The sequence below is a fragment of the Phyllobates terribilis genome, unplaced genomic scaffold (genome assembly GCF_046119375.1).
Source record: "Phyllobates terribilis strain yellow unplaced genomic scaffold, ASM4611937v1 Scaffold_10__3_contigs__length_209671492, whole genome shotgun sequence".
NCBI classification, from domain to species: Eukaryota; Metazoa; Chordata; class Amphibia; order Anura; family Dendrobatidae; genus Phyllobates; species Phyllobates terribilis.
The window spans coordinates 178,507,734-178,529,737 of NW_027362770.1; the positions used below are offsets into that span (position 1 = coordinate 178,507,734).

A 22,004-nucleotide genomic window follows, 5' to 3' on the forward strand; every position below is an offset into this window, starting at 1 on the left:
TGATCGTACTGAAACTACAAAACACAGCCTAGTAAATGATACATCCCTGGAATCAGGGTCTCTGGCTCTAGGTCAAGCTGCTCTCAGAATAAATATAAAAAATCTCCTGCCATTCTATTAAAGGAAGTTATTACCAATCCTATGGAGAGGAGACTGATAGCGTATTGATCTGTACAGGTCGGCTGCTACAATCCGCAGAACCGAGAACCTTCATTCACGCGACATTGGAGCCAAAGAGCGACCGTTGCTCCATTCATTCCTTTGCTCAGCGTATAGAGAGGTTTAGATCCCTGACAATCAGTACTGTATCACCCGTCCTACACATAGATTATGGCTTCTTTTCACTGGACCACCCCTTTAAATAGGCTTGCAGTAGACTTGGGGCCAGTACTGCTCATCTTGAAAAGGGGGCAATAAAAGCAAGGTGCAAGTCTGTTTAGGTACGCAGCACTCCTGCCGTTCTGACATGGGCCTGAAACTAACACAAAGAACCATCCCCTCCCCTTCCATGCCAGTGCAGTATGGAGGCACAGTGCCAAATGCTGAGCCTCGGGGGTATAGCCCAAAATACCTCATCTTTCCAGCTGAACTCACTATTCTGCTGGCCCCTACTGTAAACTGTCAGCACAGTGACTGCACCAGCAGAATAGTGAGTGCAGCTCTGGAGTCTAATGCAGGACCAGTAATGTACTTATATCGCAGGCAGGAGACCGGTAGTGAACTCTGGTTTATTGTATACGCTACATTACACGGAGCTGCGGATACCGGAGTGCAGAAGAACGGGATCAGATAATCCTATAATATCAGTAACGCTAATACTTGAAATTACAAAAAACTAGAAAAGGCGACAACGACCGGACACAACAGCGGCTGTCACAGGAGGCGAGCGCCCTCAAAACTCCGCGTTGAATGGATAGTCCTTGTGTTTCTTGGCTCTGAGATGGAAGAGAAAAAAAAAGTTTGTTATTTCGGAGCTTGGACATATTATAGCTTCTACAGAGGCCAAAATTAAATACATGGTACTGTCCCTTTAAGATCTCCGCTCCGGTTGGAGGAAGAGCTGAAGGCGGCGGGACAGAGATGTGCGACTGCACCCAAGCTGCCAATTGAGATCTTGCCGATGCACTGAGCAGCTAAATGACTGGTTACTAGGGACAGAACGCATAGCAACCAAGGACTCTTATATGGTGCCGTCACACAATGTCCATAGCAACCACAGAATCCTATATGGTGCCGTCACACAATGTCCATAGCAACCACAGAATCCTATATGGTGCTGTCACACAATGTCCATGGCAACCAGTCCAATGTTGAACCCCCATCTATTTCTTACGGTGACCAATGGGGTCAGAAAGTCAGCTACTCCTCAAAGTGGGGATAGTGGAGGTCTGACAGCCTGGTTACTAGGAAGATCATTGCATAATAACAGCCTAATTCAGGGGCTTATAGTTTAATGTACAACTTTGCTCGGTTTTAGGTCAACTTACGATAATAAGGCACAGACTCTCCACCCCCGATCAAAGGTGGAAATGTCCTTCATGTCTTCTGGGGTCAATTCAAAGTCAAACACCTGAAAATACAGAATGACCGGCATCAGAGATTGATAGCAGAATAGTGAGCGCAGCTCTGGAGTATAATACAGGATGTAGAGTATATTATATATTATTTTTCACAGCAGTTTATACCTGGAAGTTCTCTTCGATGCGTTCGGCGGTCACAGACTTCGGGATGACGACCACATTCCTCTGGATATGGTAACGGATCAGGACCTGTGGGAATAAATAAATGTAAGCGGCACGCTCGGTACCTGCGGTGATATAACGCTTCTCAGTATTATATGTGAAGGACTCATTATATAGGCTGGTGGTGTAATAAATGTCACCTCCAGTACCTGGGCAGCTGTTTTTTTATGCCTGGCTGCAATGCCTTTGATTTTAGGTTCTTCTAGAAGGGATGGGTCCTCAGGTTTGGCCCTAAAATAAAAAAAGAAGAGATTAATAATAATAATAATAATAATAATAATAATGTGATTATTAATCTTATTACATTATTAATAAATTAAAAGTTTGCACTCCCCATCATCACCACTGGGGGGAGCTCACTGCACACCGTGGTGCAATCACCTCCACTGTAGAACTGTAATGCAGTGAGCTCCATCTAGTGTTGGCAGCCGATACAGCAGAATTTGTATATTTGGATTACTTTTCAGTCAGATTTACTAACCAGGGCCGGTCTGGTGACCCCAGGGGGCTGTACGCTGTGACGGCGATGCCTTTAGATTGACAATACTCGATGAGTTTATTCTGGGTCAGGTACGGATGACACTCAATCTGGAATACAAGTTATGTGCAAATTAATGAAACCTCCCCCCACTCAAACAAGTCAATTCCTCCCTTTAAGGGTGCAAGTACTTTTGCAAAAACCCCTTCTCGCCTACCTGGTTCACCGCCGGCTTGTACTTCAGTCCCGGCTTGTTCAGCAGCTGCTCTATTTGGCTGTGGTTAAAGTTAGATATTCCTATGGCTTTCACCAGGCCGGCGTCCACGAGCTCCTCCATACCCTGAGGGCAGAGGGGAATGTCAGCTGGGTGTCATCAGTCAGGACCCCTGTACTCGGGAAGACTCCACGTATTACATATAAAACCATCCGTCTTGACAATCCACCCTGCAATACTAAATTTCCCCTATAGAGGGCGCTGCAGGGAAAAGGTTAGTCTCGCCTTGGCAAAAATCAGGCGTTTCAGCGCGGCATTTCCCGTATAAGAGGGGCGGTCGGTTTCATTTTACCAAACAGGATATTACTTACCTCCCATGTGTTTAGGAAATGGGTGTCGCTGGGTATCACCAGCCCCTGCTCATCAACGGGGAAAAACGCATCTCCAGCCTGAAAAAGAAAAGCACATTTTTCTGATACATTGCACCAAATTCACAGAATAGGACAGATAGAATTCTGCTACTGCAGCCACCAGTAGGGGGAGCTCACTGGATACAGATTCATACAGCCACCACTAGAGGGAGCTCACTACATACATAATTATACAGACACCACTAGAGGGAGCTCACTACATATATAATTATACAGCCACCACTAGGGGGAGCTCACTACATATATAATTATACAGCCACCACTAGGGGGAGCTCACTACATATATAATTATACAGCCACCACTAGGGGGAGCTCACTACATACATAATTATACAGCCACCACTAGAGGGAGCTCACTACATACATAATTATACAGCCACCACTAGAGGGAGCTCACTACATACATAATTATACAGCCACCACTAGAGGGAGCTCACTACATACATAATTATACAGCCACCACTAGAGGGAGCTCACTACATACATAATTATACAGCCACCACTAGAGGGAGCTCACTACATACATAATTATACAGCCACCACTAGAGGGAGCTCACTACATACATAATTATACAGACACCACTAGAGGGAGCTCACTACATACAGATTTATACAGCCACCACTAGAAGGAGCTCACTACATACAGATTTATATAGACACCACTAGAAGGAGCTCACTACATACAGATTTATATAGACACCACTAGGGGGAGCTCACTACATACAGATTTATACAGCCACCACTAGAGGGAGCTCACTACATACAGATTTATACAGCCACCACTAGAGGGAGCTCACTACATACAGATTTATACAGCCACCACTAGAGGGAGCTCACTACATACAGATTTATACAGCCACCACTAGAGGGAGCTCACTACATACAGATTTATACAGCCACCACTAGAGGGAGCTCACTACATACAGATTTATACAGCCACCACTAGAGGGAGCTCACTACATACAGATTTATACAGCCACTACTAGAGGGAGCTCACTACATACAGATTTATACAACCACCACTAGAGGGAGCTCACTACATACAGATTTATACAACCACCACTAGAGGGAGCTCACTACATACAGATTTATATAGACACCACTAGAGGGAGCTCACTACATACAGATTTATACAACCACCACTAGAGGGAGCTCACTACATACAGATTTATACAGCCACCACTAGAGGAGCTCACTACATACAGATTTATATAGACACCACTAGAGGGAGCTCACTACATACAGATTTATACAGCCACCACTAGAGGGAGCTCACTACATACAGATTTATACAGCCACCACTAGAGGGAGCTCACTACATACAGATTTATACAGCCACCACTAGAGGGAACTCACTACATACAGATTTATACAGTCACCACTAGAGGGAGCTCACTACATACAGATTTATACAGTTACCACTAGAGGGAACTCACTACATACAGATTTATACAGCCACCACTAGAGGGAGCTCACTATAGGCATATAGCTCATTGAGTTGGTGGCTGCAGGTACTTTGTTTTACCACTGATCTTTATGTAGAACAGTAGAGAAAAAGGGACCTCGCCGCCTTATCCGCTGTGAGAACATCTCCCGGCTTCTCAGAGCGGAAGTAGCCGCACAAGCAGCGCCGCTCCCCAGTCCTCACTAATACGACGCTGATTGGTCGCGGTCGACGCCCGCGACCTATCAGCGATATCGGCGGCAAATGTAAACACAGCTTTGCTGATTGGTCTCGGTGGCCAACCGCGACCAATCAGCGATTTTGGCGCCAAATTTAAATACCGCTCTGCCGATTGCGCCCCGTCGGCCGCATACATATTCTAGAATACCCGATGCGTTAGAATCGGGCCATCATCTAGGACAGATATAAGCAGCATAAAATTTTGGGTTACTGTTGAAAAGTTGGGAGTCACACTTGTTTCCTTAAAGGGGTTGTCCAGCCTTAGGAGAAAAGCCTGCAGTCACCCTTTAACCCCTTAGTGATGGAGCCAATTATGTCCTTAATGACCGGGCCAATTTTTACAATTCTGACCGCTGTCACTTTATGGGGTAATTACTCTGGAACGCTTCAACGGATCCCACTGATTCTGAAACTTTTTTTTTCGTGACATAATGTACTTCACAACAGTGGTAAAATTTCTTCAATATCACTTGCGTTTATTTGTGAAAAAAAAAAAACAAAATTTGGCGAAAATTTTTGCAATTTTTAAACTTTGAATTTTCATGCCCTTAAATCAGAGATATGTCACATAAAAGAGTTAATAAATAACATTTCCCACATGTGTACTTTACATCAGCACAATTTTGGAACCAAAGTGGTTTTTTTTTTTTTTGGAAGTTGTAAAGGGTTAAAAGTTGACCAGTGATTTTTTTTTTTTTTGGGGGGGACCACATCACATTTGAAAGTCACTTTGAGGGGTCTATATGACAAAAAAAAAAATACCCAAAAGTGACACCATTCTAAAAACTGCACCCCTCAAGGAGCTCAAACCCACATTCAAGAAGTTTATTAACCCTTCACAGGAACTGACGCAATGTGGAAGGAAAAAAAAAATGAACATTTAACTTTATCCAAAAAAAATTAACTTCAGACCCAAACTTTATTTTCACAAGGGTAACATAAGAAAGTGGGTAACAAATTGTGGGGTTCATTTTCTCTTGAGCGCGGCGATACCCCACATGTAGTCAAAAAAAATGTGTAAAATTGATGGAATTCCAGGACTCATTCAAAGCTTAGAGACATTGAGCAAACAAGAAAATCCTTCAAGGAATAATTACACAGAGGGACGAATGCCCCTAAAAACACATTTGCTGATTATAAAACTTGGGTCTTGCTAACAAAACGGTTGTCCTGCAATTGCGTATGTTATAACAGGAAGAATAAACTGCACTGGGGTGAAGGGAAATGCAGCAACTATGGGGCAAACTTGGGTTTGTTCCAAGGATAAAAAACCACCAGCAGAGCTGGAGTGACGGAGGCTTCCAGAGACTGGTCGTACAACGTCCGATTAGCTCCATCAATCCCTATATGAGCACGCTCCCACCCGCCAAGGTAGGAACCGCTATGGGCACAAAACCACCAATCCCCTACAGAATCCTGAAAGTAATGTCTGGAAAAAGGTTCAGCAAGAACCATGCGGTAAAGCCCATAGTGCTGAAGTACAGAACAGCCTCATTATTAGAGATCCGCCAATAAAATGATCATGCTCGTATCGCCAACATAAATATACAAGTACCGTATTTTTCAGACTATAAAGACGCACCTAGGTTTTAGAGGAGGAAAATAGAAAAAAAAAAAGTAAGCAAAACATGTGGTCATGATGCTCTGTTAAGGAGGAGGGGGTCTGCTGCTGAAACTGTTATAGGGGTAATGTCCCCCAATTCTGTTAATATCCCCCATCCCCGGCATGCTGCACATAAAAAAAAAAATGAACACTCCTACTCACCTCCTCCCTGCTCCAGCACTGCGTCCCGCTCTGCTGTCGACATGGGTCTCACTGAGCCGCGCATGGTGTCATTGCCATGTGCCCTCACACAGTGAGATGCTGTGCCGAAATAGTCACTGCTCCCCCCACCAGGACTGTGTGCGAGGGGAGCAGTGACCATTCATTCTCCTTAATAGCGTGCACACTGTACCCCTAGCGCGGCTCTGTGTGCACGCTATTAAAGATTATGAATATTCACTATGACCCATGGGTTGTAGTGAATATTCATGGTCTTTAATAGCGGGCACACATGACCGCGGAGCGCAGCAGGAGCCGCGCTGCGGCTAGTGTGTGTGCACTATTAAGGAGCAGTGAATATTAATTTTCAGCAGTGGGCACACAGTGTAGACTCCAGCAGACGTCTGCTGCCCCGCTGCCGCTCCCCCCATCACCCACAGCCATATCTTCGGACTATAAAGATGCAACCTGTACCGTTGATTCAAATATGAGGCACTCAATTTTTTCCTGATACTGGAGAAACGCGAGTGCTCCTTGTTTTTTTATTAAAAAAAAAAAAAAAAATTATACATACATACAGCTATTGTAGGCGGCAATCTGAATGAGATAGATTCACCTTTTCGTACCAGGCTCTGATCTGCCGCTTCACCAGATACGGTTGAAGCACCTGGCCCGACAAGTCAACGCTTCCCATCTATTTATTATAGTCGGTGACGCAGACCGGTTTTTCCTTGTGCCCGGTGGCGCCCCTGACCGTCACAGTGGTGTCGCATGCAGTGTGATCAGGATGTAGACGTCCTTCCTGTCACTCCACTGCAAGGAGGTGGTTGCTTGCAAGTGAAAAAGACACCCCCTTCTCCAAAGGTGTGGACACCGTGACAGAAACCCCACTCTTTCCTGACTGTCCCACAGGTCTCTGTAGTTGCAGCGTGGAGGGATTGGTATAGGGGGGACGCTCAGGTAATAGTTGTCCGTATAGATGTGGTACCCTTGATGGAGGAAGGGCGTCATTAGCTCCCACACAATTTTCCCTGGGATGCCAGTTGTCTGGGGGCAGTTTAGGGGGCTACTTTGATGGTCCCTACCTTCCTATATCAGGAAGGTGGATGTGTACCCTGATGAGATCTCACACATCTTGTACAATTTGACGCTGTATTTGGCGCGCTTGGAGGGGATGAATTGTCGGAAGGATAGATGGCCCTTGTAACTCATCAGGGACTCATCCACTGCCAAGTTTTGTTCTGGGGTGTAGGAATTTAGAAACGAATGTTGTAGGAGGGAAATTAGGGGTTTCAATTTGTTCAGGCGATCGTAGTTTGGGTCAGTTCTTGGGAATTGTCACTGAAATGTAAAAACCTCATCAGGCTCGGGACATGATAGCTACAATTACAGGGGTGCTGTGGACGGATTTTGTTGCCCAGTTGGAGCGGAGTGTGGGTTTCTTTACTAATCCCATGTTCAGGGAAAGACCCCAACTTTTTTTTTTAATTTCAGGGACATTTGTGGGGATCCAGGAACGGGAATGGAAGGATGTGGGCTTTTGGGAGATATACTGATGGGCACAAATTGTCCATCAAATCAATCAATTGTAGAACTTCAGGGGTAATGAAAATTTTGAAAACTTCAAAAGGGGTTAAAATTAGTGACATCTAATTTTATTCCAGAGGCTGCTAAGAAAGGGAGAATTTGAGGGGAAAATGGACCGTCATGATATCACAGCGGTGGGGGGACTGCGTCAGCAGTGACGACCGACTCTGCTACCATCGGGCTTTGGGATCCTGTGGAGGAAGAGGAGTCATCACTGTCCGAAAACTGCTCTACTTCAGAGGCAGGTTCGGTTTCACTGCTGGAGCAAAGCACGGCGTACACCTGCTCCACGCTAAAGGTTCTGCCGGCCACTGCTCGATTTTATTTGCCTCCCTAACAAAAAAAATAGAATTAGATTTACCGGTAATTCGGTTTATAATAACCCACCACGACAGCACACAGGAGTAAGTAATCCCACCCTAATAGGGACAGGAAATACGAAGAGGTTAAATAGCCCCCCCGCCACATCCTCCCTCCAGTGTTATTACAAAGGACCACAAGAGTATAGATGCTTCAAATTAATTTTTATTTCTACTGATCCAGCTGTCGTAGAAACAATAAGCGAGGGGGAGGGAATTACCCGTGCTGTCGTGGTGGGTTATTAGAAACCGAATTACTGGTAAGTCTAATTCTATTTTCTCTAATAACCCCCCACGACAGCACACAGGAGGTATACCAAAGATATACTAGGGAGGGACAATAGCCTGAAGGACCTTCCTTCCGAAGGCTAAATCTCCAACAGACATTAGGTCTAGTCTGTAGTGTTTGGAGAAAGTATGAATTGAGGACCATGTGGCAGCTCTGCAAATCGATGGATGCGCTGGCTTTTTCAGCCCAGGAGACAGATATCACCATTGTAGAATGGGCCTTGAGCTTTGCTGGAGGAGGTAGATCCTGGATCTGGTAAGCCTCCATAATCGCCCTCTTAATCCAGTGGGCTATTGTGGATGTTGCTGCTTTCTTTCCTCTGTTTGGACCTTGTGTATGGACACATAGGTTCTTGTCTTTCCTTCCTTCTTCTGTTTCCTGAAGATAGTGCAGGACTATTCTCCGAACGTCCAGAGTGTGGAATTCTCTCTCTTTTTTGTCTTTTGGGTTGTCACAAAAAGATGGAAGGATTATCTCCTGAGATCTGTGGAAATTTGAGACCACCTTAGGTAGAAATGAAGGGTCAAGTTGGAAAATTAGACGATCTTCCAGGATTCTCAGGTAGGGTTCATTGACCGAAAGGGCCTGTAGTTCACACACTCGTCTGGCTGTAGTTATTGCCACCAGAAAAGCCGTTTTTCAGGTCAGTCTGTCCAGTCTTATGGTTGATAAGGGCTCAAAGGGTGGAAGGGTTAACCCTTTCAGAACAATGTTAAGGTCTGTTACTCTAGGGTGGATGCGGGTGGCTGCTGTCAAATCTTCTCACCCATTGATGTTCCGCTAGTCTTTGATCGAAGTATGAACTTAACGCCGCTACCTGGACCTTAAGAGTACTAGGTCGGAGACCTTTGTCCAGACCTTCTTGTAAAGAGTCTAGAATCTGAGCCACATCAGCCCTATGAGGGTCTGGGCGAGTGGGTGAACACCACCTTAAGAAGGTTTTTCAGATCTTATGGTAAATGGTGTTCGTTACAGGTTTCCTGCTCTTCTGGACAGTTTTGATGACTTTCTCTGAGAGGCCTCTTGTTTTTAATATCAGGAATTCAGAAGCCAGGCAGTTAGGTGTAGTCTCTCGGGATCCGGATGGCGAATCGGTCCCTGGAGAAGGAGATCCTTGATGGGAGGAAGGATTAGAGGACTCTCCACACTCCGACTGGTTAACGTTCCGAACCAACTTCTTTTTGGCCAGCGAGGGGCCACTAGGATTACCCTGGTCCCTTCGGTCCTTATCTTCTGTAAGGTTTTTGAAAGGATAGGTAGTGGGGGAAAGGCATATGCTAGTTTGAATTCCCATTTGTAAGCGAATGCGTCCACGCCCAGGCAAGGGCCGTTTGGATCCAGGGAGTAATATTGAGGTACTTTCACATTCTGGTGTACTGCGAAGAGATCTACCTCTGGATAGCCCCATCTCTCGACTAACATCTGGAAGACGTCTGGGTTTAGGCCCCACTCTCCTGGATGAATCTTTGTTCTGCTTAAGAAGTCAGCCTGGATATTGACTGAACCTTTGATATGAAGAGCCAACAAGGATAGAAGATGTTCTTCGGCCCAGGAGAACATTCTTGCTGAGATTGCTTTTAAGCTTTCGTATCTTGTGCCCCCTTGATGAGGAAGGTGGGCTACCGTGTTGATATTGTCTGAAAATATCTGAATGTGAGATTTCTGGACCAGAGGCTCTGATGTTCTGAGGACTTCCTTTATGGCTTTTAGTTCTCTGAAATTTGATGAGCGTTGTCTCACCTCTTTGGTCCATATACCCTGGAATAGCTCTTGGGAGACCATGGCTTCCCATCCCTTTTCGCTGGCATCCACCTTTATGGTTACCAGCGGATTCTGGATCCAAGGTACTCCTCTGTTCAGATTTTTTCCGTTCAGCCACCAGAATAGAGAGGTCCTTACTCGTGGTGGTATAGGGATTCTCCTGTTCAGAGACCATGGGGATCCGTCCCAATTTGTAAGGATGTGGGTCTGTAATGTTCGGGTATGCGCCTGAGCACAGGACACCATCTGAATACAGGATGTCATAGACCCGAGGACCGACATGGCGTCTCTTAATGATACTAATCTTCTGCTCCTTAGGACATTGATTTTTGCTTTTATCATGACCTGTTTTTGTTTGGGCAGGAATGACATCTGGCTGTGGGAATCCAATAGTACTCCTAGAAATGTTTTTGTCATGGAGGGAACCATATCTGATTTTTTCTGGTTCACTAACCAGCCCAGAGATGATAGGATCTGAGTGGTCAACTGTAGATGTTCTAGGAGTACTGGTACTGAGGGCCCGATTAATAACAGGTCATCGAGGTATGGTACTATTGAAATGTTCTGACCCCTGATATAAGCCATGACTTCTGCAAATATTCGCGGGGATGATGAAATTCCAAATGGGAGAACATTGAATTGATAGTGGACTATTTGATCCCCCTGAGCCACTGCATATCTTAGGAACCTCCTGTGAAGTGGATGTATGGGGATGTGGTAGTATGCATCCTGGAGGTCGATTGTGGCCATGACATGGTCCTGTCCTATCAGGGGGACCGTCGACCTTATTGATTCCATCTTGAATCGTTGGTAGTGGATATACTGATTCAGTGGCCTTAGATTGATTATAACTCGGTGTGAGCCATTTGTTTTTTTTATTAGGAAGAGTCTGGAATAATGTCCTGTGCCCATCTCTCTTGTAGGAACCAGAGATATCACCCCTGAGGACAATAGGTCTGTAAGACCGGATATCAGGGTGGCCTGATGACTCTGAGAGGAGAGCGGTGTTAACCTTATCCTCTCTGGAGGAGCAGATTTCTTTCCACTGAAAAACGAGAAAACTCGAGATGCGGCCCCCGACTGTCCTGATGTCAGGAATCTACCTGAGGAAGATAGCGTCTGCTATCGAAACGCGTCGTGGCGTTAGAGAGCGTACTAAACAATAAAAGGTTTGTGTGTTATAACCTAATCCCCTGTCTAGTTGTTCTAGCGCTTCACTAACACCGCAGAATTCCTTCTTTCCTGATGTTGGTTTTGGGAGAGAAAAAGATTTTTGCCTCCTCTACCTTTTGGGTAGCTTCATCGTCCTGTTTTGCCTTTACCCCTATATTGAGGGGTCTGCTCTTGGGAGGGACGAAAAGGCCTCTTCCTCACTTTCCTAGGTTCCGGGAGGGCCTTCTTGTCTGAGGCCTTCTCTAGAAGATCATCTAGGGCTGGCCCGAAAATGTATTTCCCCTTAAAGGGGATGGAACACAACTTCATTTTTGATGCCACGTCGCCGTTCCAGGATTTCAACCATAGGGCTCTTCCTACAGAGTTTTCTGCAGAGGCGTCTGGTAAAAACCCCGTAGCTTTCTGTAGAAGCAGTAGGGATGCCAAGATGTCTTCTATGGGGGTGCCTGAAACTAGGTGTTCCTCCAGTTGATCTAGCCAATGAGCCATTGATCGAGCTACGCCCACAGAGACGGCGTTGGTGCTTAATAATGTTACCAAGGTCTCCCAGGATTTTCTGAGTAGTCCCTCCATTTTGCGTTCCAAGGGGTCTTTTAATTGAGAGGAATCTTCAAAGGGCAGTGTGGTTTTCATTGCCACCCGTGCAATCTGGATATCCACTCTTGAGACTTCAGACCAGCATTCTGAAGTCTCATTGTCTACAGGAAATCTATCCCTTAACTCTGTAGGGGTATTTAATCTCTTTTCTGGAGATTCCCACTCCTCTAAGACTAAGTCCCTAATACTCTGGTGTATAGGGAACACTAATTTTTTCCTGGAACGTAGCCCCCCAAACATCTGATCCTGTACTGTTTGGGGCACTTTTTCTTCCTCGACCTCCATAGTTCTCCTTACTGCCATGAGGAGTTCCTCCAAGCTATCTGATGGAAAGTAATATCTCTCTCATTGGATGTTATCAGGGGTTGGACTTAGTTCACCTTCCTCTGGAAGATCTTCCGAGATATATATCTCCTCTAGAGAGTCTTCCTCCCCTCCCTCTGGCGGGCTAATTTTCCTCTTTTTGGCTGCTGAGGGAGTAGATGTAGAACCCTGACTAGGTGAGGGCGTAGGGAGAGTGACCGAGGCTAAGGAGGATTTAATCTCCTGACGTACAATCCCCTTTAAGGAAGGTTGTTCCTGCCTGATAATCTTCTCCGTACAGTCCTTGCATAGGGGCTTTCTATGGGAGGACGATCGTTTTTTTGTACAGAAGGGACATCTGAGTGACGGTTTAACTTTTTCTCCAGATGCAGGTACCTTGTCCCCCTACAAGAGAGGGGAGAAGGGGAGGGGAGCTATAATCACTATTTCCTGCATCTGGGAGATGGACTACCAGTGCCATACTTACTGGGACCGGACCGGCACTGGGCTCTACAGATGCAGAGTGAGAAGCTTCAACAGACATGGTTTTGTCCTACCTGTAGATGTCTTCCTGTCCAGGGCTCCTTTTATGGGCGACCGGACCAGCGCCTCCCTCTGTTTAGAGGGCTCCTCCCCCGGTGTCCAGGTGAAGATTTCTGATCACCGACGGCATTCCGCTCTTTTTCCCCCATAGCTTTCTGATGCGGTCCACAGTGGAACGCAATCGGCCGGAAGTGACGTCATCATCCACCGCCCGGTGTCCGACGTCACTTCCGGCGCCGCGGCGTGCGCTCCACATCCTGGAGCCGGCATCACCCGCGCATCCAGCAGTGGAGAGGAGGAGGAGATGGACCGGAGAGCTCAGAGAGGCCTCCGGTCAGAAGATCCTGCAGACCTTGCCCGAGAGCGAGGACTGCAGGAGGGGGTTCCGAATCCGGAGAAGACGGGAGCAGTGCCTTGAGGAGGAGAGGTAAAGACCGCTCGATCCTCCGCTGCTCGGCTAGTAGCTTCCCCCAGTGCCTGTCGCCGACCCAGCACACCGGGGATGACCTCTTCATCCCGGATAGGGCCAGGAAATAACACTGGAGGGAGGATGTGGGAGGGGCTATTTAAACCTCTTCATATTTCCTGTCCCTATTAGGGTGGGGTTACATCCTCCTGTGTGCTGTCGTGGGGGGTTATTAGAGAAAACTAAACCTAATCCTAATCTAACACTAGGATTGGGGGGGGGGGAAAGAAAAATTTAATTAGACACGGAGGATGATGCAGAAGGAGGGGGGGGTATTCAATGAGGTCTACTTCCGGACATGGACAGCACTCAGAATTAGTATCTCTCTCTTCTCTCAGAACAACTACAAGGAAGGAAGAGAGATGTGCAGCCCCAAATGCTGCCATATTTACTAATATTAGGGCTTTTGATCACTGTGATAGGGTCCATCACTGTAATCAAAAGCCAGCAACCAATGAGAAAATTCCCAGCAGTTGCCATTTTCTTTCAGCACAAGGAGGGGGGCCGGGGGGGGAATCAGGGGTCCCCAATTCTCTCTTCTCTGATATGTTAGATGATATCAGAGGAAAGAAAAATTGATTTAAATTGGTCTTTTTTTTGTATGATCGTCGTTAAACAGTTAATAACGGCAATCACGTGACACTGGACCGGAAAAACCGGCCCTGATCATGTTCTCCGGGGTCTCAGCTACCCCGGCTAGCTGAAACACCGGAGATTTTCTGACGCTGGGGGTCGCTACAGTATTATTCCTCAGGGATGCATTTTCACGGCACTGTGGAATAAGTACCCTTAATAACCGCCGTAAAAATGCGTTACGACGGTCGTTAAGGTTCTCATTCCATTACTAAGTGTATTCTACAACAACCCGGACACAGAAGTCTGGATTAGTGGAATTTCCTTGAGATCGTACCTTAAATCCCGTTGGCCAATGGATGAGGTAGAGGTCCAGGTAATCAAGTTTCAGAGAGGAGAGGGTTTTTTCGCAGGCTTCACGGACCATGGACTTTTCATGAAATGTTGACCACAACTTTAAAAAAAATAAAATAATTTTCTTTTCCAAGTGGCCATGTTTGGTACTGCAGCTGAAGTAAATAGAGCAAAGCTGCAATCCCAGACAACCAATCCAGTGTAAATAGTATTGCGCGGCCCTGACAGCGGAGGCCGGCGTTACCTTGCTGGTGATGAACAGCTCCTCTCTCTTTAGTGCACCGTCCTTGATCTTCTGCTGGACGCCTTCCCCGACCTCGTTCTCATTCTGGTAGACCAAGGCGCAGTCCAGATGCCGGTACCCGACCTCCAGGGCTTTCTTCACGGCCGCTGACACTTTTCCAGTCTCTGACTGCAAGGAAAATAAAATCATTGGGATTCCTGCCAGCAACGTAGGAGCAGAGTATATGGGAGATTCTGCTGTGACTACTGGGGTGAGGAGGGGAATAGCTGCTCTGATGACAGAAAATGGAGGATGTAACTTATTACAGTGTAAGGGATAGAGGTGATGACAGCTGTACCTACTGGGGAGCTCTAGCTATTAGTTGGGGGGGGGATGCTGCTCTGATTACTTGGGAGCTGTAATCTGACTGAGGATAAGGCGGATGAGCAGTTTATTATACATGAGTACAGTCATACGTTCGCCTCATGAAGATTCCTGCTAGCAGGAGACGCCTTTCAGGAATCGAGAACATGGTCGGCTTTGCTGTGAGGAGGACTCTGCTCTGACTAAAAAGGGGTTAAAAAAAAAAGTGCAGGTTGTAAAAATATGACAGTCCACAGGAATGTGTAATGCAAGAGACATCAATAAGTTGGTCTCAAACTAGCAGCCACAATATTCAGCGCGAGTGGAGAACATGGGAGGCTCCGCCGTGACTACTAGGGAGGACTGCCGATAGCTAGAAAAATGAAGGCTATAACTTTTACTGTTGGGGGGACGACGACACAGAAGAGGGTTATACACATCAGTCACCTATTCGGTTGTCTCACGAAGCATCCGGTCACCAGAGGATGAATGCATGGGAGGTTCCGCTGTGACTACTGGGGGGAAATGCTTCTCTGATGACTGGGAGTGTGGAGGATTCATAGCCTTTTATGTACTGTGAAGCCCTGTTCTGAATACTGAGAGGATCACTTGTCTGCAGACTGGGGAGTTCTGTAGTATCAGTACCCTGCACCCCCACTCCCCCATAGTCAGAACAGGACATTCCATACGTAGGCGTAAAATCCGCTGATGTTTTATGGTTTAATTGAGCCTTGAGCCATTTTTCCTACATCCGGCAGAGTCTAGAGTTCGAGATAGTCAGGAAAGGGATGAGAAAGTAGCTGGGATGAACGAGCCGGCAGTGGTCACAACTGGCCCAGTAGCCAGTAGAGGGGTCCATATACAGAACCTTTCCAATTGTGGCCCAGGAACATGAGTGCCCATCCCAGTACTGAGTATTCTGGAGGATATGGAGCAGCAATGACACAAAGAGCACAGTGTTAGCCCAGCTCCTTGCTATCCTCCATCAGGACCACGGCACATTTATGTGGATGACGCTCATCGGTCAGGTATCTCCTCCACGACATCAACACCCTCGTTTCCCCAGGAGAAAATCCGTCATCACATTTTTCTATTTGCCAAGAAATAAGAGGATTCATCCGGGGTAAATGGGTCATTCGATCCGGAACGGTTCGAGCTCCAGCTAATTCTGTCCGGCAGAGACTGGTGCCCTCAAAAAGTTCATTACTGTTTCCTCGAGAGAGAGAGCGGAAGCCCCTGTCTCGCTTAATCAACACGACGGGCGATTATTTTTTGACAATTACAAAACTGATCATGTGATCAACTCTCCGAAAAGCAGAACAGAGAATATATAACGGGAGTCCTAGCATCCGGCCCTCGTCTTCTCTAACCCATCCATGGCGTGACCGGAGGCGAAGGCGGCACAGGGATGCAAAAAAGTATTCACCCCCCTCCAAACAGGCAGAAGTAGATTGCATAGATCAGGGCTGGCATCTGTGGCCACCGAGCAGGTTCCCGGGTAAAGCAGTGCTCGGGCCGGTGGCAGTGTTTTGCTGGCTGTGGGCCCTTTGATTGCTCCTGAAACTGAGCGCTCAGTACGGAATGCTGCGGCGCATGAACTGAAGACGCCGACATACCCTGGAATCAGCAAGCTACGGTCCCCTGATGAATATTTGCCACCCCCCCCCTCCGACGACATCTCCCGTGGTGAATATTTGCCACCCCCCCTCCGACGACATCTCCCGTGGTGAATATTTGCCACCCCCCCTCCGACGACATCTCCCGTGGTGAATATTTGCAGGTGGTACGGCACTCACGTTAGAGGGGGTTAATTAGTTGTTTCACCAAATACAGCTGAATAAACTTCAAATTGATAATATTTTACAGCCGACGAATCATGGTAGAATTATTCAAATTGCCCCGGCAAAAAAAAATGTTCCCCCTCCCTGGTGCAGATAACTCACCAAGATGCACAAACTCCTTTAGGCTGTGTGCCCACGATGCGTTTTTTAAGCGTTTCCGCAGCGGCAAAAACGCTGCAGAGACACTTAAAAACGCTTGGTAGAAGGCCTGCCATGTCCCCCAATGATAATCCGCATGTGCTGTGCACATGCTGCGGAAATTTCCGCTGCGGATTATCATTGCGGAAAAAAACGCAGCATTACCAATTATTTTGCGGAAGCGCTGCGTTTTCGCCGCCATTGACTTGCATTAGAACGCAGGGATTACGCATCACTGTATATGTAGATGCGCATTCCATACGTTCTAATGTGCGGATGGTACCCAGGTCTAGAGGAGACTCTCCTCCGGACCAGGGTACCATAGAACCTGTAAAAAAAAAAAAAAAAAGAATAAAATAAAAAATAAATATATACTTAACTTCTGACGGCCCGCGGTGCGCTCCTCCTCGCATGCTGGCAGTTCGCGATGGACTGAAGGACCTGCGCTGACGTAATAGTCATGTGACGGGTCCTTCAGTGTACCGCTTCCGGCAAGGGAGAACGGAGGGAAGCAGGACACCGGGGGCCATCAGAGGGTAAGTATAGATTTATTTTTTACCATTCTTTCAGTCACACTATATAAATCCATGCTGGTTGCCGGTTGCATGGATTTATATCGTGTGACCAAGTTGACAAGCACTTTCCAAGTGATGCTAAAAGCGCTTGTCAACCCGCATGCGGAAATGCATGTGAAGAACGCTTCACATCCGCTTGTCCCTGGCAGGAAAAACGCATGTAAAATCCACATGTACTATCCGCATGTGTTTTTTTCTGCCAGGGAGATGCAGAAACGCTCAAAAAAATCAGGAGCATTTCTGCATCGTGGGCACATAGCCTTATGCAACTTTCTACATGGGAGATCTGGAGTTGAGAACTTTTTCTATCAGTCCCAAATGACGACTAAGGCCTCTTTCACAAGTCAGTATCTCTGGTACGTGTGGTGACAGTTTCCCCACGTACCGGAAACACGACACACGCAGACCCATTCAAATCTATGGGTCTGTGCACATGTCAGTGCGTTTCCACGGACAGTGTCTGTCTGTTTTTTTGCAGATGCACGATCAGCAAAAGTGTCTCACGCAGAACACACACAAATGACATCCGTGTGTTATCAGTGGGGACACGTACCGGCGCCTGTGAATCAGCAGTACAGTTAGCGCTGTTCCCAAGTGCTGAGAGCTGAACGCTGCCCTCATCATGGTTCCCTGCCGGCGCTGCGATCAGCACCAGCAGGGACAATGATGAGGGTAGTAGTCTGCTAATAAGAATAAAATCCTTATGCTCACCTGTCCCAAGTGTTCCCCGCTGTAATCCGCTTACGCCGGGGAGAATGAGCTGCTCCAGAGCTGCACTCAGTGAGTGACAGGACACCGCTCCCGAGCTGAGCTCCAGAGCCGCTCATTCTCCCCGGCTACAGCAGGGGACATCTCCTTACAGGTGAGACTAAGGACATTTTTGTTTGAAACGCGTAATACCCTGGATCTACAATTTTAACAGCATGATTTTAAAGGAATTCTAATAAACAAGAAGTTTTAACACACATTCAGATTCTCATTTGGATGTCTGTTGCTGGATCCCTGGTTTTTGTTGATCTCCGGACAGGTGAGTATAAGGTGTTTTTTTTTTTTTTTTTTTTTTACATACAGGGACACTGCGGGATCAGACTACTACTACCCTCATCACTGTCCCTGCTGGTGCTGATCGCAGTGCCGGCAAGGAATCATGATGAGGGCAGCATTCAGCTCTCAGCACTTGGGAACAGCGCTAACTGTACTGCTGATTCACGGGCGCCAGTCTGTGTGATCCTGATGCGGCACACACAGACATCTACGGTACATGTGAAACCAGCCAAGAGGGTGCATGCGCCAGAACTAGACCACAAAGCAGAAGACAAGACAACACCCCCCACCCTTAAACCTTACTGTCACGCGGAAGATTAATTTTACGCTCAGAGACTCTGACCCCAGGAACGGCCCCTACCACAACCCCCATCATCTAGGGGCATTGGACCAGTACTATAACAGCCGCACACAGGAGAACTCCACCCATAGCTCTTAGGGGGGCAATGGACCGTATAGGGGGTCTCCCACTTCTGCTAAAAAGATAAACACTGCCCCCCCGTAGTTTAGGTACAATAGTAAGAGGCCACAGGGGCCAAATTGGGCAACGCCAGCCCTAGGAAACGATTAGACTGGACCAAAACCAGCGCCGCTCTATTATTAGTGGAAGATCCCGCGGACGGGATTAGATCGCCAGCTCTGGGGGCGAGGGGCTGATATAATGGAGTCTCCAACGGTGGCGACACTACAACTCCCAGCATTCACACCCGCAGACTTTATTCAGGTGACTATAGCAACAGCGCTATACAGGGGGCTGACTCCGCAGACCGACCACCAGCTATACAAAATACTGCCACAGGGAATATCCGAGTCACCAGCTGCAGTCATAATGGGTTAAGCTGCAAAACGTGTCAAGTCCGACACGACTGCGACTAATCGCTGCGACTTTCCCCAGAGAAGCCACATCACGTGACTAGAGGCGGCCGCACGACTGAGGGGTCCACAGCAGTACAAGGTATAATGGAGAAAAGAAAGGGTTAAGTACTACTATAGAAGGGGAGGACGGATGTCGCAGCCTCACCTTCCATGTCCCCAGGCCGAGGATGGGCATCTTGGCCCCGGTACTGAGCTCCACAGTCTCCGCTCCCTTCATCTGGACTCCAGCGCTCTGACTGACACTGACTGCCGGCGGCTCACAGACCAAACTCTGACGGAAAGGAGAAGGAGCCCGCTGATTGGTCGCAGGATGGGTGTGAGACGGAGCTGATTGGTGAGAGAGAGAACAAGGCGGAGACTCTGCGTTACGCATGCGCAAAGTAAATAAAGAACTTGGCTTTAACCCCTGCAACACCGGAGACCTCTATCTCCGAGGAAATGTAAGAAGTGCTCCCCCATATTTTGTACAGGGGGGTAATATAGGAGGCACACTGTGATATATGATATATCTGCTCCCCCATATTATGTACAGGGGGTAATATAGGGGGGCACAGTGTGATATATGATATATCTGCTCCCCCATATTATGTACAGGGGGTAATATAGGGGGGCACAGTGTGATATATGATATATCTGCTCCCCCATATTATGTACAGGGGGGTAATATAGGGGGCACAGTGTGATATATGATATATCTGCTCCCCCATATTATGTAGAGGGGGTAATATAGGGGGGCACAGTGTGATATATGATATATCTGCTCCCCCATATTATGTAGAGGGGGTAATATAGGGGGCACAGTGTGATATATGATATATCTGCTCCCCCATATTATGTAGAGGGGGTAATATAGGGGGCACAGTGTGATATATGATATATCTGCTCCTCCATATTATGTAGAGGGGGTAATATAGGGGGCACAGTGTGATATATGATATATCTGCTCTCCCATATTATGTAGAGGGGGTAATATAGGGGGCACAGTGTGATATATGATATATCTGCTCCCCCATATTATGTAGAGGGGGTAATATAGGGGGCACACTGTGATATATGATATATCTGCTCCCCCATATTATGTACAGGGGGTAATATAGGGGGGCACAGTGTGATATATATCTGCTCCACCATATTATGTACAGGGGGGTAATATAGGAGGCACACTGTGATATATGATATATCTGCTCCCCCATATTATGTAGAGGGGGTAATATAGGGGGGCACACTGTGATATATGATATATCTGCTCCCCCATATTATGTACAGGGGGTAATATAGGGGGGCACAGTGTGATATATTATATATCTGCTCCCCCATATTATGTAGAGGGGGTAATATAGGGGGCACAGTGTGATATATATCTGCTCCACCATATTATGTACAGGGGGGTAATATAGGGGGCACAGTGTGATATATGATATATCTGCTCCCCCATATTATGTAGAGGGGGTAATATAGGGGGCACAGTGTGATATATGATATATCTGCTCCCCCATATTATGTAGAGGGGGTAATATAGGGGGCACACTGTGATATATGATATATCTGCTCCCCCATATTATGTACAGGGGGTAATATAGGGGGGCACAGTGTGATATATATCTGCTCCACCATATTATGTACAGGGGGGTAATATAGGAGGCACAGTGTGATATATGATATATCTGCTCCCCCATATTATGTAGAGGGGGTAATATAGGGGGGCACACTGTGATATATGATATATCTGCTCCCCCATATTATGTACAGGGGGTAATATAGGGGGGCACAGTGTGATATATTATATATCTGCTCCCCCATATTATGTAGAGGGGGTAATATAGGGGGCACAGTGTGATATATATCTGCTCCACCATATTATGTACAGGGGGGTAATATAGGGGGCACAGTGTGATATATGATATATCTGCTCCCCCATATTATGTACAGGGGGGTAATATAGGGGGCACAGTGGGATATATGATATATCTGCACCTCCATATTATGTACAGGGGATAATATAGGGGGGCACAGTGTGATATATGATATATCTGCACACCCATATTATGTACAGGGGGTAATATAGGGGGGCACAGTGTGATATATGATATATCTGCTCCCCCATATTATGTACAGGGGGTAATATAGGGGGGCACAGTGTGATATATTATATATCTGCTCCCCCATATTATGTACAGGGGATAATATAGGGGGGCACAGCGTGATATATGATATATCTGCTCCTCCATATTATGTACAGGGGATAATATAGGGGGGCACAGTGTGATATGTGACATATCTGCACTCCCATATTATGTATAGGGGATAATATAGGGGGGCACAGCGTGATATATGATATATCTGCTCCCCCATATTATGTAGAGGGGGTAATATAGGGGGCACACTGTGATATATGATATATCTGCTCCCCCATATTATGTACAGGGGGTAATATAGGGGGGCACAGTGTGATATATATCTGCTCCACCATATTATGTACAGGGGGGTAATATAGGAGGCACAGTGTGATATATGATATATCTGCTCCCCCATATTATGTAGAGGGGGTAATATAGGGGGGCACACTGTGATATATGATATATCTGCTCCCCCATATTATGTACAGGGGGTAATATAGGGGGGCACAGT

At 46.8% G+C, this 22,004-nt stretch overlaps 1 protein-coding gene across 3 annotated transcripts; it reads right to left on the minus strand.

Annotated features, from left to right (window-relative positions):
- Positions 1-709: 709 nt before the first annotated feature.
- Positions 710-19,677, minus strand: LOC141164720 (aldo-keto reductase family 1 member B1-like). Of its 3 annotated transcripts, XM_073650231.1 has the most exons (10): positions 19,522-19,677; positions 14,561-14,728; positions 14,300-14,416; positions 2,806-2,883; positions 2,438-2,560; positions 2,224-2,330; positions 1,892-1,973; positions 1,686-1,769; positions 1,488-1,570; positions 710-935 (listed from the first exon to the last, which is right to left on the minus strand). In XM_073650231.1, exons 1-10 carry the CDS (start codon positions 19,591-19,593, stop codon positions 893-895), a joined length of 957 nt encoding a protein of 318 aa, XP_073506332.1. In that variant the 5' UTR covers positions 19,594-19,677; the 3' UTR covers positions 710-892. The 3 variants fall into 3 exon arrangements, with proteins under 3 accessions (XP_073506332.1, XP_073506333.1, XP_073506334.1); XM_073650232.1 differs by lacking the exon at positions 14,300-14,416; XM_073650233.1 differs by lacking the exons at positions 14,300-14,416; positions 14,561-14,728 and having other exon boundaries at positions 19,522-19,669.
- Between the last annotated feature and the right edge of the window lie 2,327 nt (positions 19,678-22,004).